The sequence below is a fragment of the Alligator sinensis genome, unplaced genomic scaffold, assembly GCF_000455745.1.
Source record: "Alligator sinensis unplaced genomic scaffold, ASM45574v1 scaffold798_1, whole genome shotgun sequence".
NCBI classification, from domain to species: domain Eukaryota; kingdom Metazoa; phylum Chordata; order Crocodylia; family Alligatoridae; genus Alligator; species Alligator sinensis.
In genome coordinates this window covers 1,868,380-1,888,732 of record NW_005842138.1, presented here as the reverse complement: position 1 = coordinate 1,888,732, position 20,353 = coordinate 1,868,380, and the positions used below count along the sequence as shown (strand labels likewise).

The following is a 20,353-nucleotide window of genomic DNA, read 5'->3' as shown; positions in this document are numbered from 1 at the left end:
AGGTCCTCTTTTGTAACTTGGAGTTCATCTTTTGGAATCAAAGAAGGTTATACTCGGTGGTATAGTATTTTGGGGGGTGGGGGGTGGTTCTGTTGTTCCTGCACAAGCCTGAATTGTTTAAACATTTAATGATAGTTCTGACCATGGTCTCTATGAAGCAGATTCTCAAAATATTAAGGAAATATTAAATGTGTATAGCAAAATCATAGAATCGTAAAAAGTAGGGCAGGAAGGGACCTTCAGAGGTCATTTAGTCCAAACCCCTGCTCAAAGTAGAATCAGCCCTATCCAGAGCATCCCATACAAGTTCATATCTAATTTATTACTAAAATTATGCAATCAACCCTGTAGGACAACTACAGAGCATATTACCCAAAGACACGAAAAACACCATAGCCTGTCATGGTCAAAGCAGGGGGATGAGGGCTGTCAATATCCTGCTCCTGCAAGTGTTGTTAAAATGCGCTTGAGTGATCCAAGAAAGAGGACCATTTCTCCCCCTTATGGAGGAAGGCTAAACTCCCATAGTCTGTACTAGTCTAACCATGGAATAAAATTCCTTCCTGATCCCAAATATGGTGATCAGTCTGACCCTGATTAGAGGGGCAAGGCTCTCCAACCTAGAAACTCTGGGTTTTATTTCTTATGCAGGAGTAATGATACACCTCAGTCAAAATCCCCAGCCTTGACTGCAGCCAACACCAATGCTTCTGAGGAAGGCAAAGCAAATTCCTTGATACTTGCAGCAATAAGCAGGGAAAAAATCCTCCCTGGCCCTGTGCAGCAACCAGCAAAGCCCAGAAGCATGGCAAAAATTAAGAACAAAAAGAACTTACTTGTTCTTGGTCTTTAGTTATAGTGTGTGCTTATGCACTCTGTGTGTGTGTGTGTGTGTGTGTGTGTGTGTGTTTTGAAAGTTGGAGATTTAAAAAATATTTCTTTATAAACAAAATTCACTCTTTTTATTCCACTGTTCATAATGTGCTTTATGGATTTCCTTCCAATGGCATGTGTCTGTACTTATTAAACTGCTTAGTTATGGACTTAAGGGCCTATTTTTATTATAGAGGTCTTTATGATGGAATGTGACCAGATTCCATTAACCACAAAGCAATCCTTATCAATAAGCTCTTTGATCTAGCAGGGCCTTAAAGTGTTAACCTTCCACACATGCTGCAATTCCTATTTTATTCCTAGACGTTTGAGTATATGGGAGGTTGAAGAAGGGAGCAGCCTTGTTATTGTGAAGGGTGCTTATCTTAATTGCTGATATGTAATTACAGCAGGAAATGCAGCCCATAATTCAGCAGTTTTACTGTGAAGTTAAATGATATAAAGGCATCCAGAACATGTGAAACATAATTATTTTTGCTTGTATATATCAAAAGAGGCCCAAATGTAGAGGTCTGAGAACATGGACAGTTGTTAGAGAAATAAGTTCCTTTTGAATACTCATTTAGAATTTGCTAGAGTAGAGATTGAGTTCAGACCTTACAAACTTGCCTATCTTCTGTTAATTAAAAATAAATGAGTAATGAGTAAGCTCTTTTCTTTACACTTCCTTCCATTAGGATCCAGTGGACCCCGCAAACACAGTGATTGTAATCCGCTCGTTAGTTCCTGGTGGTGTTGCTGAACAAGATGGCAGACTTCTTCCTGGTGATCGGCTTATGTTTGTTAATGATGTCAACTTGGAAAACGGCAGCCTGGAGGAAGCTGTACAAGCACTGAAAGGAGCACCAGCAGGGACAGTTAGAATAGGCGTTGCCAAACCATTACCTGTAAGAATTTGGATATCAAACAATTGCTTTCCATATACTGCAAACTGATTTTAGCAGCCTTGATCTTCACTTTTGTATAGCTGCTTTGTAGGGCTGTACGAAATTTCACCAGGTATCTCATTTTGAAGCTGTTTCGATGCGTTTCAAGCTCGAAACAGTGAAATCGAAGTGAAACAAAAGGCTTCAAAACAGCTTCAAAACGAAACGAGGGCTCTTGAAATGTTTCAAAGTTTCAAGACATTTTGAGTTTTGAAGACAGGCTTGCTGCAGCTAAACAGAAACTAAGGAGAGGCAGGGGGGAGGGGGGAGGAAGGCCTGCTCTCTGATATTGACATCTAGCTACCTGTTCACTTCCCTCAGCTCTCTGATCATTTCCCCAGCTCTTTCTGGGGTGTGCGGGCCCCCGATCTGTTCATGGGGTTTCAGCAGGCTGCCGCTGAAACTGCAGATCTGGGGGCCCGTGCCCCCTGGGAGGAGTCTGGCACAGCCCCGCAGCCCTCCCGGGGGGACACAGGCCCCCGGATCTGCGTGCGGGATGACATCAAGATGCTGCTGCTGACAAGTGATATGAATTTTGCTTTGAACAGTTTGAGGTGCAGTTTCCCAGAAACTCCTGCACCCTGAAACTTGGCAGACTTCATGCCCTCAGAGGGGGGTACCATCCCTACAATTTTCGTCCAAATCAGGCAATAAATGACAAAGTTATAGGCATTTTCATGATTCCCCATTATAGCCTATGGGCAAAATGTTGAAACACATTGAAATGGTGAAACAGTTTCAAAGAAACGAAACGAAACACTGTCTCTTCGAAATGGCGAAATGGAAATCGAAATGAAATGGTGCTGTTTCACAAAGCCCTACTGCTTTGTGCTACTGAGAAGGAATGAAGCTTCCAGAAAGCATTCTTGATTGGTTCCCTTGCATACAGGTTCTCCTTGCTTACAGGAAATATCTGCATAGCAATGTGTGCAGTGGACTTATAACACCTCACATTTTGCCCCCAGTTTATGGAGTATGGCTGGCAAAGAGGGAGTGAATGCAGCATGCCTTTGCTCCTGGAACAGCCTAGCTGTTAATACAATCCCTAAGGCTACAGATAGCTGGGCAGAGTTTAGAACAGCCCTAAATCTTCTCTGAAATGCATGAGAGTAGGTAAAGATGACACAAAGCCAGCTTCATATCCTTCTTCCAGAGTTGTGCCAACTCTGGTGTTTCCCACAATGTGCCCATTATAGGCACAATACATACACAATCTTTAAATCTAGATTTTTGAAAGAAACTTGCAGGTTAGTGTGAGTACTGCATGCTGCACATTAAAGTGTCCTGTGAATTAACATTTTCAGAATTAATATCAATTAAGGCACCAAGGAGGATTATGTTTGCTTAAGTTACTTTTCTGTTTCCTAACTTTGTGTAAATCTTTAGTATTGATGTTTAAATATTTAACATACCATCTTTGCTGACCTCTGCTACATTAGAAATAATTTTCTTTACTCTGGAGTATATAAGAGATGCACCTAAAAAGAAAAAACAGTAACAGTAAATTATGTTAAGAAGAAAAAAAAAGAACTTGTTGATTTTGTAGCACCCTAACTAAATATGTTTTGTTCTTTTCCAATTGTTATTTTCCCTAGAGGGTAAGAACTCACTACCGCCATCAGAGTTACTCCATTAGTTTGATTTGGTGTTTTCAGCAATGCAATTTCTGGCCTCTCCATATTCACATGGGGTGGCCCATGTGATTGTGGGAGATGGGGAAAATGGAAGCCGTACATTTAGACTTATTTATTAATAGGCTGCAAGTGCTGTGGATGGCCTGTTAGTTTCATTACTTAAGCAGGTAAAATAAGATATGAAAGATCAATGTGTACGTTTTTACTTTTCTAGTGGTGTAACATTGCTTGAGATTATCTTTCTTCTGAAGTTGATATTAATTTGCATTTCTAAAACTTTATTAACATTACTTACTATGCATGTCCTATACACTGGTTACTCATCCGACTCAGAGCTTCATTCTTTCTGCAGCTTTCGCCAGAAGAGGGTTATGTTTCAGCTAAGGAAGATTCCTTTTACTACACTGCCCAGTCACTTGAGGAGGAAGGGCCAGCTGATGCAGCGCTCTTCCATGCTGAGCTGGCTCTGGTTAGTGGCCACAACTTAACAATATTTCTATTAAAATCTACCTGACTATTGTCATCTTGTCTAGGCGCTGTAATGAAAAGCCTTATTTTATCACTTTGTTTATGATTTTTTATTTTTATTAATGTGTTTAGCCTCCCTTTTCTTCTTCTTCTGACCTGTAATCATTGGGTTTGGGCCTCAGGTAATATAAGCTTCCATAAGCCTGTTGAAATCAGTAGACCTACATTAGTTTGCACCAGCTGAAGATCTGACCCACAAATACTGGCTGCTAGGAAACAAGGGCATATTTTCCCTGAGATTTTTTAGTCAGCTAAGAGACCTGGATTCCCAGTTCCCATGGAATTGAATGGGCTTAAAGAATTCATATCTTGCCATTTGCACAGAGGTTTTTATTTGCTTATTTTCTAGAAACACTTAATCAATTTCTTTCTACTTTTCTATATAATTTGACAAGTTGATAAGAGGTCTTCAGGAAATGAAGTCTGCTTGTTGAGGAATACTGCAACTTAAAAAGTTGCCTATGTTTCTTTTTTAAGACTTTTTACAGTATGCGTCAGTGAACAGAAGATTTGGAAGGGTAAAAGCTACTCATTTTCACATAAAGAAATCAATATAAATAAGAAATGGGCACTGCACCTATCCCAGAAATTGCCAGAGACAAAGTTTCAGAAGACAGGAAATTATAATTTCCTGAGAATAATGTTTTATACTTTGTTTTTCACATATTCTTCTGTTTATTCAGACCTGGAGCCTGAACTTGCAAGATACTAAGTAAGGGTACCCCTGACCTTATTAAAACAGTTGCCAGCCTACATACTAAATTAATTTTTAAACAAATATCAGTATTCTTATATAGGATCTTTTTTCAGCCAGCATACACTTTTGAATATGAAAATTAAAATTATCATATTTGCCATAATTTCCCTTAGCTTGTGTGCAAGTGACAAAAGATGTATTTTTTTCTGAAACAATATCTATAAATGTCTCTGTCCATTTTCTTTCCCTGTTTAATTTTTCCTTGATACCGTGGTATAGTATATATGACTTCACTGGTAAATTAAGGAGAAGGAGACATTTTCTTATTAATAATTTTCTTGGGGAAAGATCCAATAAAAATTGACCCAAGGAACTGGTCTATAAGTGTTTGAACATATAACAAAGGCAAAAAGTTTGAAAATAATGCTGATATGCTTTTACAGTATATAAAATGAAGTGATTATTTGGTCTAAAGGTTCAAAACTTAATGGCTAAGTTGCATCTGCAAAATTAGAAAAGAAATATAAAATTACATATTTATGGCAAGTTTGCAAAGTAAATGCACAGTTACTTCTTTTATAGTTGCAAATATGAGGCCAAATCATGACATCCTTACTCAGATGCAGCTCCCAGAGCTCCCATTGGCACAGTTGAAGTGAAGGTATAATACCCCAAAGTGAGTGATGAGGTGATGGTGTTTTTGTGATTATCCTTGAAATACATGAGAAACAAGAATTCTTCTGGGTGATATCTTTTATTGGACTAACTGTTTAGTTTATATAGACCAGTGATTATCAACTAGGGTGCCATGCTAACTTGAATGCCTTGAGATCCTTTCAAGGCTGGTATGAGTTGCCACACAATATTAGCATTGTTAGGTGTACAAACGTGATTCACAAGATAAACTCAAGAGATTTCAAATGGGAATCCACAGTATTAAAAACTCTCTGACCTGTTGTGGTCTTTCATTTTTTCTGTAGTAAAAAATAAGTGAAGGATAAGTGCTGACATTTTCTGAGGAGTTCATTGAGTTTATCAAGGGGTGCCTAGAGTCTAGAAAGATTGAAAACTACAGGGATAGATATAGGCAAGCTTTTGGTATCAGAGTACCTTTCATCAGGCCTCAAGGGTACTAGGATACCTAAAAGCATGGCTATGTCTACCCCAACCACGCAGTTGGTCCAATAGCAGGTATTACCCATAAGAATTTTTGCCTCTTCCGAAGTGAATGAGGCACTTAGAGCATAAGTTTCCTTGAAAAATAGGGCTTAGGAATCTTTGAAAAGTATACCTGGAAGTAAGACTAACTGAGCCCTCAGCATTTGCCCTAACATTTTGCACATGCAACTTAGTTTATTTTGACAATTTAGGTCTAAATGTCTGACTTAAACCCACCGAATTTAGAGGAAAGGTGTTCACTTATCTTTTTGTGGCACAGGTGTATATACTAAGTGTCTGAATTAGAAATATGTTCTGTATGATTACAATCTGAACTGCACTGATCTTTATATGCACAGCAGAGCTATATACCTAAGCACAAAAGAGCCATTTGAGGACTGAGCATAAATGATAAATGTTTCCCTTGAATTGCCTGTTGGTATAAGACAATTGTATCATACATGTACACACACGATGCTAATGTTGCCCTATATTGTTTTAAAAGTTTGCTATGAGAGGCTTATATTTGGGTGTTTGAATGCAAGGAACTTAGTGGCAATATTAGAGAAATTGCTGAGGTATATGGATCATTGATGCAACAAATGGAATTGATCCTTTGGAGCCAGTTCAGTTCATTGTGTCAGTTGTTACATGTAGGAATATGAAATTATTAATTAATGACACAACTAGCCGCAAAAAGTGAAAAGCAGTCTTATGACCCATGTCTCCAGTTGCATGTTGAAAGAGCTTGCTCTGCAGATTATTTTCAGGGTTGACACTGGAGTTTAGTGAAGCCATGATACTTATCTCACTTGTATCTGTTTATTAGGGCGATTCCTGTTTCTAACCTACACTGGCAGATTAGAAACAGAGACATGGTATTCAAATGGTGAATTACAGTCAAATGTAGTTGCGACCATATTAGTATTTATTGTACTAAAAATCTTAGAAAAAATGAGTTACTCTGCATGCATCTATTACATATTTTTAAAATTCACTATTTCTGTCAGACTAAATATCCCACTTAAACAGCTTGCAAACCTTTACCATATAAAAGTCTCCCATTTCTAAAGGTTATATTCTTTTAACATTTCTTAACCTTCTAAAAACAGCCAAGGCTTTTAAAATAAACATCAGAAAAATAATTTAATCCTAAAAAGTAGCACTAAATGAATCTTCCTGCTTTGTAGCATTTAGTTTCAAAGTGGGGAGATTGTGAGGGGTTTGTTGACACCATGGACTAAACAAGAGTTTATAATAATCTAATATTAATCTAATCTAATATTAGACCTCATGGCCCTCAGCCCAGCTCCACTCTGAAATATTTGCAAAATCAGAGACAAACTGTACTGTACTGTTGTTACACAGATCTCACTAAGGATAGAATCTGGCCTGATGTGAGTAGAGGGTCTTGTGTAAAATAGAAAAACAGAAGAATATTAATCCACAGAAGAAGAATACTTCCTTGTAATATATACAAATAAATATTTAGCCACTGATGTCTGTGTGAGGCTTATGTGGTATGAAGGTAGCAGATAGCCTGACTGATGGCTAAATTTGCCTTTGTTGGTAGGTGGACTCCAGTGAGGCAGATCTTGTGGATGAATCTACCTTTGAATCACAGTATTCTCCCGACAATGATGATACCTTCCAGGCTTCTATATTAGCTCTACATGGTAGTGCTTGTAGTGATGATTTGAACTATAACCTCTCTCTTCCATCATCAACTCCTAAGGTAAAAAGAAAAGATCATTTTATTGATGGGAAATCTTGTATACAATGTTGAGTGTTTCTATCTAGCTGTTGTATTAGATGTAGAGGCATTATGTTGTCACAAGTCCATCTGCACATACGTTCGTTATCAGATTAGAGGGCATTTTCATTTAAGTAGTGTTGATTGGATACCTTTCAGCCTTGTATATTAGAGAGAGAGGGAGCTAGATGGTTCAGAACTTGGATTGTGCTCTGCAAAGTCAGACATGAAGTCTTTTGAGACATTTGTATTATTACAGTTATGGTGAGTAGTCTGCTACAAAAATGCTACTTATTAAGCTTCAGGGGATACTAAAAACTGGCTACATAGTCTAGCTGCTTTATTCTACTTGTACAGTGGTTGAGGCAAGTTACAGTCTCATTTTCATCATTTGTTTAATATTTGTGTAGCTGATGTTATGACCGTTAAAACACTATGTTCTTGAAGTAATGTACATTTACAATGATATTGTAATAAAAGGTAAACCAACAGCATATCTGGTTGAGTCTTAGTAGATAAACTGAATTACTTAATCAGCAAAGAATAAGTTTCTTAAAGATATTTGAGAGATTTTTTTTAATTTAGTTTTCCAGTCACCATATTGATTTTTTTTTTAATGTTGATAGTGGCTTTTTGTTTATCTCCATGTCATTTATTTTTTCTTCTTTACTTGACAGTCTGTTAATTATGTTTCTTTATCTAGGAACTTTCTAATACCTTTCTTCTAGGATTTATCTTTGCAGGCAACACCAGATATTTTTCTTGGATGGTTCACAGAGTATAATCTTGAATAGAAATCCTTCTCCTGCGTCTTCCACCCCTGAGACTGTCTGCTTTTATTCCTTCTGGAATGTGTTCAGTTTTTATAGGGACTGAAACCTGAATTTATCTCATAATGCAATCTTCTGAGCCACTCTAGAGCATATCTTTGCTGTGCCAAAAGGACAGATTGCATTGTTTAACTCCATAATTGTTACTTAAAGGGATTATGCAGTATGCATGCTGAGAATGATATATTTTATGGGATAGAGGCTGGTCTAATAAAATGTGCCATGTTAGGGTTCCCTGAAATCTTCATTTTTTTTCAGGACTTTTAAAGGCAGTTTTTATTTGGAATTTTGAAGCATGTGACCACACTCCCCCCCCCCCCCCCAATTTCTACTTGTGCATTTATTTACACAAGTGCAAAGTGAGTACAGTAAATTAATGTTTGAATCAGAAGCATTCTAGATGATCTTCGCAAAGGTGGAAAGGATTTCACAAGATGGAAAGCAGTGGGGAAACCAGTGTTTATAAAAATAATTTGGAGCAAATGATGAATGCAGTAAAACTTTGAACCTATGCAAATAGATATTACAAAGAATTCTGAGATACTTTAGATGGCTCTAGTGCAGAATACATTACTAGAATATAGGTTTTTGAATGCTTGGTTGTCATTTTCAAAATAACAGCTGGAGAAAAAGTATTTTAAATCAAAGTAACTTGAATGTATTTTCCCTTAATGAATATAGTTTGAGAGAGATCTGCAGGGAAGTTTAAAGCACTGATCACTCAAAAGAAACAAATTTGGGGGGATAGGACCTGATCCAGCTCCCATTGACATCAATGAGTGCGCTTCCACTAGTTTAGCAGAAGTTAGACCAGTGGCTTAAACAATATCAAAGGTGAGGATGTCAGCTGTCTTTCAGACATGATGAAATTCACTAAATTGATTAGGCTTCTTTTGTTCATATCTTTTAAAGGATGGGGATTATTTCATTTATCCACCCTGATATAAAATTTAGATTTTGTTCAGTTATATTCTCAGATGTAACTTAGATTGATTGCATAGTTGTGAATCTTTAATGATGACTGTCTGGTGAAACTGTTTTCTGAAATATTTCCTGGTGCCTATCCAGCTTCTTAATTCTCTCATGGATCTGTTTTGTTGCAGTGGTACTCCATGTTTTGGTCCCGCAGGCCATATTGGGCTCTGGGTCCTCGGACCACTTTCTCCCTGCCTCACCAGAATTAGGTCTCAGGGGCCTGGTGCTACCCCCCAGGCACCCAGATTAGATCCTTAGGGCCTAGCACTGTGGCAGGACAGTAGTGGGTGCTCCTGCACCGAGCCACCCACCTCACTGCGCTCGACCACCTTCCAGGCTCCGAGTGCCTCCCTGGGGGCACCACACGTCCAGCCGACCCCCTTCCTGGAGCACACCCGCTAGCCTGGGGGTACATCTGCCACCACCCAAGGATGGGCTTGATTCTGGCACTGCGTCCCCTGGGAAACACAGGCCTAGTAGCCCTCAAGGGTACTTGACTTACTTCAAGAACTTGGGGTGCTTCCCTCAGTTGGAAGCACAAGTAATGGTCTCCCTTAGTCAGCCGAACCAAGGGGACCCCAAGGCATAATCTAGACCCATTCCCAATATGTCTCCCACGCTAGATACAAAGAAGAACTTTATTGGTTACAAGGAGTAGGGTTGGAATAGGATACAGAGTTGAGTAATATCAGAGAAATCCCATAGAGCAAACAGGCTGGCTGGAGTAGCCTTTGATCACACATCTGAGTTACTGCAAGGTATATATCTAGTTAGATCTCAAGTATCTTACTCACAAGTATCATGCAGAGGCAGGTGGAAATTCCCTCTGGAGGCAGGCAGTTCCTTGATCATGAGTTTGGGAGAGAGACCAAGTTTCAGACGGTCCAGCTCTCCTCCCTCTCTCTGACTCTTCCTCATGGCTGCTGCCCTGCCTCCTCCTGGGAAGTCCTTAACTTATGACCTCATTTACCTGGTCCAGTGGAGGCCAGCACCTGTTGGCTGTCAGCCAACCAATTTGAAATGCATCACTGGTTGCTGGGCAGACTGGCAGTCTCTATCCCACCAGGGAGCCCAAGCCCCTCACCCAGGTATGTGATGCCAGTCACGTAGGCAGAGGAAGCAGGTTTCCCGCCTCCCTCAGGAATGTATCCATCTCAGGTTACCTAAAGAGAGAGGGTAAGGTGTGTACCCTCTGAGGCCCCATCCTAACCAAATTGTCACAGAACAGAGTTTTGGGGGAGAAACAGAGGTGGCCTTCTGCCACAAGCACCACCCTCTCCCACCTCCCATCGGCTGGGATTGGGTGCCCCATCCAGCACATTGGGTCTGGGACTCCCCATGGTTCCAAAATTTGGTGGCAGTGACCCACTGCTAAATTTCTGGATCATGGGGAGCCCCATGGGCCAGGTAACATGGTGCCGCAGGCTGGATCTGGCTTGCGGGCTGGTGGTTGAACACTCCTGTTTTACACTGAAAGGCAAATCCATATATTGACATCTGTGGGAAGATATTCCATATCCAGGAAAGCTTCTTTTTGTAGCAGTATAAGAGAATGCTGTAAATTGTAACACACAAGATGAGAATTAACATGGTCTTCAGGAAGAAAGAAATTATCTCTTTTACTTTCTCGCTTAAAGCATAGCACAGTTATGGCTTATTTCATGGTCCAAGGATGGAAACCTACATCAGACAGCCTGTTTCTGTTTGTACTCCTGATGATGCTGTTTCTGCCCCTTGAAAAACAAGCCTTTCACATTTTTGAGTCACTTTTAGTGAAGGGACAGGAGCATGTAATTGTATTGATGAAAATCAACTTTAATGTTCATGGTAGAAAATGGCACAGAATGCTACTGTTTACTCTTTACGTACAGAGTTTTGAAGGCACGTCTGCTTGAAAATCATTGAACATGACACAGTTATGTAGGCTGTTTGAGGGAGAATAAGGGATATTCTGAAAGCAGTGTAGGAAAATTAAAATGTCAGTGGAATAGAAATTTCCTGTGATGATAATGAATTTGCTGAAGAAGGAAAAATTTGGAATAAAAAGAATTACCTACCATTTCTGATACTGAAAAAAATGCCTTGTGCCTGTGATACATTGTTCAGTAGAGTCTGTTGGTGTAAATTTTCAAAAGAGAAGAGTGATTTTGAAGGTCCAGCTTGTCATTCTTTGAGGGCCTGATTTTCAGGAAAGAATAAATATCTATTATTTGACTACCAAGCTCCCTTTAAAGTGCTTTACATTGAAAAATTAAAATCATTGCTCATTTAAAAAAATGTTAATCAAACTTGCATAAAAAAAGAAAAACTTTACCTCAGTAATGTAGCTGCGGTCAACAAAACCTAGGCCCCATCTATACATTACACTTAAGGTATGACTAACTAAGTAATTGCACTGGAAAGTCACTGGCCAAATGTTCTATCGATTAATGGAGTTATAAAATGAAGAATAAGCTGCAAAGTTATATCACAAAATATGTATAACTTTGTAGCTGCTTCCTATCATACCATTAATTGAACATGTGGCCAGGGGTCCCTGTGCCTGGGAGCCCCATCAGCTGATTGGAGCTCCTAGCTAGGGGCCATGCGCTCCCAGTTGACAGGGCTTCCAGCCATGGGGGCAGGGGGAGAAAAGGAGAGGGGCTTTCATGTTACGTGTGTGACCATGTATGTTCTGTTGCCTAAGAAGTATGTAAATATTGATTTTGGTTGTTGTTAAGATGAACATTTTTTGTATAATTTAAATTAAAATTGACTTTTCTTGCAGCTTAGTTTGTGAATAAAGGCCTGCATCTTGTGATGTTTTTCCTCCTGAGACAGGCCACTAGACATTTAAATTGTAAGTAGTGTAAATTGTGGCCCAGATCCTGAATCTGCATACATCTACATTATACCACTGAAGTCATTGGAGTTCTGTTAGTTAACACCACTAAGGGCCTGCCCTCAGATATCAATGTTACTACCACAAATACAAATTATCACTACCTGAAAGAGCAAAATGTTTACAGAGGAAAAACTTGTTACAGTAAAATGACTTTCAGTGATCTGTCATTTTGTGAATTCACTGCTTTTTATGAGAGGCCAAATATAAGTATCTGTATGCTTAAATAAGCTTTAAATAATAAGTATTTAAATCAGTTTAACTGTTTTGCAGGTTTAATGTCAATTTAATATATTTAGCATAAAATACACATTTTAACAATAGTGTTTAGGATCTTAAATACTTCTTACTGATTCTGTTTAACAGGGTGTTGGAGAAGAATCTTCAAATGCCTCAGTTGATTTCCAAATGTCTGGCAAGAGTTCAAACAACATGGATCTTGTCCAGAGAGGGACAGAGAACAAAACCTCAGTGAAGATAAACCTAGAACCTGCTCTTGCTTTTGCAAAAAAGGATTTCCTACCTTCAGACATTCCTGAGAAACAGGCTGGATTTGAAAATACAGCTGAATGGACCAAGCCAGAGAGAGCCACTGAAGTGACACAAAATTCCAGCCTCACTACCACAGTTGACTTGGACCTCTCTGGAAAAGTAAAGGTCTATCTTTCTATAGACAGAATATGTGTGCAAATTATCTTTAGATTTAGTATTTGTAAACTGCTACTTCATGATTAACTTTCAATATTTCTGATTCTAAATGTAGTATTCTCCTGTGGGGTTCACAGTTGAAAGGTAACATTAGGCACAAGCCAGAGCAAGAAGGTGGTACAAAAGTCACCCTGACCTAGAAGCAACTCAACTGGGTTCTGTAGCTCACTCATTCTTGAATCACAGATCCGCCCTGTGTCCTCCATGCTTAATGAGACTGGAGGCAACAGTAAAGCAAGTCACTGTTAGCTCCTCAGAGCAATAAGTTGCTTTTGTGCTCTGTTGGCTCAGTGGCACTGACTAGATAATTAAGGTTACATGAGCAATACTTTGTCCCTTCCTTCCAAACTGATCCAAGAATCAGGGAAGCAAGTACATATATTTCTTACTGTTTTATTACATGCTTTGGTGCAAGATTTTGGTTGTCCACAAGGTAGTGATTCTCAACCTTTTTTAGACCTGATGGACCATTCATTAGACTGAAGGCCCCCTTCAGAAAATGTCAGCTCTTAGCTTTCACTCAGTTTTTAACTACACAAAAATAATAGTTCTTGTTGCAAAGAACTTAGAAAGACCAAAATAGGTCAGAATGTTTTTTAATGCTATGAATTTCCTATTTGAAATCTCTGTGTTTATCCTGCAAGTCATGTTTGCATGCCTAACTATGCTAACATGAGTGCACAGCACCTCACAACACCCCTAAAAGGATCTCAAGGTACCCTAGTTGAGAATCACTGCTATAAGGTGTATATGTAGATTCTCATTCCATGTACTATTGATGTTCAATTCACAGTTGAGCCTTCAAATATCACTGTAGACAAACAAGTGTTTAAGGACAACCTTTATGATGGATGATATCTTTTTTCTTTGGTTCAATGTGATTTCACTGAAAAAAAATAGATAAATTGCAGTTTCTTCTTAAATTAGCAATTCTAAGGCTCAGCAGACTGTCAGACATCTGTGATATATAAGGCATATGAAGTCTGGTCATATTTTACTCTTACTGTTTTGATACACTTTTCTTTGTTTTAGGTTGCAGTACCATTAATGGAAAAGAGCTATCCAACATCTACTGGGGAAAATTCCACAATTCAAAGTATTGCCAAACACATGTATGAGAAAACTATAACTATTGCAAAAGGCAATTCAAGTCTAGGTAGAGTATCCAAGGTGTCTGTCTGTCTGATTAATATTTCTCTGTTAATTACTGTTCCCTGTCTCTATAGCAGTATTGTCTAACCAGTTTCTGATCTACCCATTCATTCTAACACAGGGCTGTCCAACTTTGGGCCTGCCCCCAGGTAGCTGCACAATGCACACTCCAGGCATGGCCTCTCACATATCCATCCTCGACCCTCCGAGATTGTGCTGGGTGTGGGCTGTGCTGGCACTGAGATCTCTGCCCCTCCACCACTCAGGCAGCACCTGGACCCCTGGGCTCTCCGCTGCTGTGAGCTGGCCTCTTGCATGCCACCAGTTGAACATCTCTGTTCTAAAGGAAACTACTAAAAAAAATCCATGTAGCTGGGAGAATAGAAACAGGTGTTCACTTACCTTTTTTGCTTTATCTTCTGCTCTTCTCCATTCATTTGGCCATTTGGATCTGTAAAGGCATGCATTTAAACAATCAATCTACAAAGAGCTTCATTCTCTAACTAAAAGCATTCCTTTCATAAAATGGAGGACCTTAAACAGTAAAGTGATTCATCGTCAAAAATCTAATGCTTTTCTTATTTGTTTATATTAAATAATTTAAAATAAACAAAGTTAGGTTTGGAACAGAAATACGAAGAAAATAAAACTCAGTTTATATACAAATGTGTGATGTAGTTGAGAAGTCATGCACTTCAGTGTGAAAAGGACACTGGTCACAGGACCAAGTTTTCAGAGGTACTTAGATACCAAAAGATATAGACAGGTCTGTAGTGCAACCCTTTTGCTGCTGCGGGCTGTCACTTGTGACCTGGAATTCTCTTGCAGGCAACAAAATTCTGCTTCTAAGACTACCCAAGCCACCTGTGCTTGCCACCTGTTCTCTGCCTCCTTTCAGCTAAAGTGCTCCCAAGAGAGGAGCATTTTGATAGCAGCTCCTGTGGCTCTCTAAGTGCAGAGGCAGTGATGCCAACTGTCCCTTACCCAGGCTATGCAAATGGGGAGGGAGACCCCGCTCTCCTTATTTCATATTTCACAGCCACATAAAGGTTGGACATAAGGGAACCCCAAGGTATTTCAGTTTTTGCCAAAAGTAACTGTGCTCTCACTACTGCCCACCTATATCATAGGTAGTTAGTAGCCTTAGCAAATTGCATGTCAAACACAACAGTAAAACATAAAAGTACAACATATGTGTGTGTGCCTGTATATATAAAGAACTTGTGTCACATGTAGTCAAAAGGTAGAATTGCAAAAATGTAGAATTACCTACTGGTATTATGCCAACATAATATAAAAATAAGTAACTGTGGCCTCTAGCTCTTGACTTGGTTTTTTTTCTTGCAGTCCCTACCCATTCTGGCCCCTTGTGTTGCCTAGCCACAGCCAGTATTTTGCACACATGGCTGCACTGCTTTTAACTTTCACTTTTACTAAAGGAACTAAAACAAGAGCTATGTAATGATGTTGAAAGCTGCAGCTGTGTCAATTATTTAAGTTGAAAGCTAGCATTTTTTCTCTTAAATGCTAGCATTCATGGTTTGCAATAGCCCTTAAAGCCCAGCCATAATACTGCTAACTTTTCTTTTTGTTTTAAAAAAGAAATCTATATTAGGAGCACCAAACACTTGAAACACAATGAAAAGTAAAGTGCCCGTGCTCTGGGTATATATTAGTGAAGCTGTTGGTGCACCAGCAATGGCACTTAACTCTTTTTTCCTTCTTTGAAAGTATAAAAACCTGAAGATTTGGAAAAAGGGGGTTCAGTACAACAACCTGCACTGCAGAAGTGGCAGGTGGCTGAACCCCCTGCTCCTTGCTTCCTCTTTGCCCCTCCAGGTGCTGGCAGACCACACCATGGGAGCCTCCAGGCACTTTTTTAAATCCCAAAAGAAACAAAGAATCCCCTACCTTCCCTCTGGGCTCAGAAGCATATCCCCTCCCTTTCCTTTCTTTCCCCCTGTTCCCCTGCTCACTTCTACTTCTTTCCCTGCTGTCCAGGGACAGGAGCAGCTTCAAAGTGTTCCTTCCTGCTCCAGCTGGGCTGGGACAGCAGCGGTGGTAATGAGTGGATAGTAGGTTCTCCTGACTTGTCCAGCTCCCACAGAATTAATTGTGTGGAGGGAGAGCCCTCTGTCCATCATTGCTGCCACTGTCTCAGCTGAGGCCACCCCCACACAGCCCACCTGGAGCAAGCAGGAGTGGCTCTGAAGCTTTCTTAACCCCTGGGACAGTAAGAAAAGAAGCAGCAGGTGGGGGAGGAGTGAAAGTGGAGGGGAGGGGATGAGCCTCTGAGCATGGAGGGGAGAGAAGGGGAGGGGGGGATTCTCACCTGCTTTAGGGACTTAAAAAAAGTTCCCAGAGGCTTCTGGTGAAGTCGGGTCTAAAAGTGTGGGTGCAGTCACTGCTTCATTCATCTGGATCCACCACTGGTTATGCACTTGATATCAGATGTGAACTTGAATATTGATGTCATCTGATAGACACGGGGCCAGATTTGTCTGTGGTGTGATGGTGTTGGCTTCAGTTAAGTTGTGCCTGTTTACCCGAGGGATGAAAGGGGCTTCTAGTCTAAAGCCAAATTTTGACTGGCACCCTGGAGACAGGCACAATGCCCACAGAAATGAGCACACACATGCTGCCTATATTCTGGTGCACTACAGCCAAATATAGTACCACATGTGCATTTTGTTCCTACTAAGAATAGGAATAACCTATGTACGGAGAATTTTGGATGGAGGAGTGTGTGAGCATAAATGCATAGACCGTGCCCCCAGACCACAGCCAGCAGTGGCCATCTGTAACGTCTGAGCATTTACTTTGTGACATAACCAAAGTGGGAAGCAGAATCAAAGCAGCTGTCTCCCGAACTGTACTCTTGCAATAATAGCCACAGGATACATTAATTTATATAAAACAAAAGTATTTTTCCTTAGGATTGGTGGTCTATAAATTAAGATATATCCACATTCATCGACAGCGTCACATAGCTTGCCCATAGCTCAAATATTTACCTTCCAAGTCATAAACATAAGTCCCATTGCCCAAATAATCCCATATCTCTCCATCTGTTTCAATATTAAATGCCCAGGAAAAGATGGGCATGCTTAGGAGGTTAATAAATCTGAGCTTTGGCATGCCAAAGTGGGAAGGAGTGTGCCAGAGTCCAGGAAGCCTCATGGATAGTGTCCTGCCAGCCTCAGCCTCCTGCTTAAACAGAGGGAGCTTCAGCTTTAGAGCCTCTGCTTTATCTCATCTGTGGATTGGAGAGAGGTGGTTTCAGGTGACCACAGATGACTGATAAGAACAGTGTGCCTATGAGGTTAATACATCTGGGCTTTCTTACTGTTCATGGAGAACAGTGTGTTCTCCAGAGCTGTTAGCCATTTGAGCCTCTTTCATGAGCACTAACTGCCTTTGTAATTGTGAAATATACACAAACATACATGAAATCTTTCTCAGAGTATGGGTGACCATCAGAATAATGAGCAACAGTTGTCCTGTAGGGAGAGGAAGAAGGGGTAGTCATAATTGTGGGCTCATAGAACAGTGATGTAACCTAACTAGAATATAGTGCAACTGGTGCAATATTCTTTCCCTCAGCCATATGCATACTGTAATCTGTGTCATAGTACTTTACAACCTGATCTAGGTCCAATGAAATGAATAATAGACTTCAGTGGGCATTGAGTCAGGACATCTGTACTGTGCAAAGAAGGTATTTTTCAATGTTAGCTCTTTTGTGTTTTTTGCTCCTGTTTCTTCATCCTGACTGTTTTTCAGCCTTGGTGAAACAAAAATATTCCAAGTAAAGAAACTCTAAAATATAATTAAAATAGATAAATACTCTTACCAAGAGAAGCTAGAGAACTGATCGATTTGACCATGTTTAGAAACACTTAAAATACTTCTCAAAATAATACCATTTTGCTTGTTTGTTTTAGATACCACAGCAGTCTTATTTTCCTGTTGCTCCTGTGCTTAAAAACTAGAAGTTAATGTCACACGGGTCTAGCTGTGGGTCTGGGAAACCACTCAGTCTTGTTAACAGTCCCAGGTTTAGGGGTTGGCTTTCATTACTGAACGCTTTGTTTCATTGGGCAGTTGGAATATATTTCCTTTATATTATAAGGAGTAGCAGTTCTACACAATAATATGTTCCATACTTCTTTTATAACAGGGATGACTGTAAGTTCCAATAAAGATGGTTCAGGAATGATAGTCCGTAGCGTCATCCATGGTGGTTCCATAAGCCGTGATGGACGAATTGGTGTAGGGGACTGCATTCTCTGTATTAATGAAGAATCAACCACTAATTTGACAAATGCACAAGCCCGGGCTATGCTAAGGAGACATTCGCTCATTGGACCTGAAATAAAGTAGGTAAAGCTAGGACATGAGTTGGATAGGGAAGCATTAACAGTCACACAAAGTAGAGTACACATACGGTAGAAATCAGTATTTTAAATCAGAAATGTTTTTTTCTTTGTTTTCCTACAACATGTCATCATCTCAAATTGAGTCTTCGTATAGATGGAACATGAAATTACATGAGTTTTTCTGTGTTGTTTGCAAAAGAGTTCATTGCAGTTGTTATAACTCTGCCTATTCTGATAGAAGAAAAAGGCAATCAGAGGCATTTAAAGGGTGTTTTCTCAAATCTGGCTATTCAGACCAGAGTCTTTAGTTACCTAACTTTAGGCAGGAGTTGCAATTAGCATTTTTCATTAACCATGTGGCTATAAAGCCTTTGTTCCAAGTCAAGACAGTAATGAAATTTTATCTGAAGTATTTGTGGTTGTTAAAAAATGAATTGTTCTCTTGATTTTCTTTGTAGAATGTCTTTATAATTAATTAATTTTTTTGATGCCAAACAGAAAGTATGACACAATGTTAATGCTAGAAAATAGCCTTTTAAATGTGGTAGTGTTGAGGTGATCCTTGCTTTCGCTTATAACTATTTTCAGTAGGTCTTTGAAAAATGGCTATTGCCCACAGTTTTGCCAACTGATCAGTCTTGTCAGTTTACCATGCTGTTTTTCTGATCACAGTAGACAGTGGAGAGATTCCCACGTTTGTTTGTGCTTGGGGAAGCTCAGGCTTTGTTTGTACTACAAAGATTCACTGGCTGAGCTGACCTGCTTTAAAATTCAGTCTAGCTAAACCAGAGCAGAGTGCTAATGTAGACATGTATAAAACAGTTTAACCCTTGCTTATATCAATTTGGCTGAGTTGGGCCGTTTGTAGATGTGCTCACCATTTTCTAAACTATGATTAACTGATTTGCATCACACAGTTGGAATGAAATTTCAGTTTGAATTAAGGGCTAATTGATGATCGAGGGGGTTTGCCTCCTTCTTCACAGACTAGTAGCCTGTGTGCTTGAGCAGGGCTGGCGACTTAATCAGTATACTGTTACTTAGTCACAGCACATTTGACTTTGTAAAGGCATTGCTTTGTGCCTGATACCCTACTGTGTTGCAAAAACCCAACAGAGGGCATTTATAGATGTGCTGTGGGAGATGGGGTGGGGGTGCACATTAATTAGAGATATTCCGAGAGCCGCTCTAATTAAAGCACCCAGAGTGTCACATGTATCAGCGTCCCCACACTGAAAAATGGCGACAGGGGTGCTTTAATAAAGCTCGTCGAATGAGCTTTAGTTAATGTGCCCCTACCACATTAGCATTTGCAATGCTTATCTGGGTTCCTAAGGACTTTTTTTCTTAGAAGTAATGCTGTATATACATGTTAATTAATACAGTTTAAATTGCCTAATTCAGACTACCCTAGTCTTCATTGACTTTAATCCTCATTCAATAAAATTCATTAATCTAATTTTAATTTAGACTACAGATGTCCATGTGTATATAGTGACGGCTGTACTCCAGGTTAAACCTAGAAAAATGTAACGTCTATAAACGACTTTGGTGACTCATTAACATGTGTTAATCAATTTAAGCAAGAATTTAGTTATTATTTTTAGTTAATTACTAGCCTTTTTTTAATATAGGCAGTTTCAGAGCAGCCTTAGTGACAGTAACTGCAGCTCTTTGAGCAGGCATGGTTTTGTGGGTGCAGCTGCACCAGGATTTTTCACTTGACCTAGTACTTGGCTTGGTGAGTATCTGACCTTTTCACCCTGGTGGCCAGATAGGCAGTGTTTGGTGTCCAGATTTGGCCAGTGGGCCTGATCCAGTGCACAGGACAGGTGTGG

General features: G+C 39.7%; 1 protein-coding gene across 10 annotated transcripts in view; it reads left to right on the top strand.

Moving 5' to 3' along the window:
* The window catches only part of MPDZ (multiple PDZ domain crumbs cell polarity complex component), a 138,169-nt gene that overhangs the window by 71,057 nt on the left and 46,759 nt on the right, over positions 1-20,353 (top strand). For 9 of the 10 annotated variants that reach the window (XM_025206084.1, XM_025206082.1, XM_025206080.1 and 6 more), the window contains exons 17-22: positions 1,572-1,781; positions 3,807-3,923; positions 7,411-7,572; positions 12,643-12,933; positions 14,017-14,140; positions 18,317-18,515. In XM_025206084.1, the coding sequence (XP_025061869.1) occupies positions 1,572-1,781; positions 3,807-3,923; positions 7,411-7,572; positions 12,643-12,933; positions 14,017-14,140; positions 18,317-18,515 (1,103 nt within the window). The remainder of the gene's footprint in view (positions 1-1,571; positions 1,782-3,806; positions 3,924-7,410; positions 7,573-12,642; positions 12,934-14,016; positions 14,141-18,316; positions 18,516-20,353) is intronic. The other variant, XM_014520680.2, reaches the window with a different exon arrangement.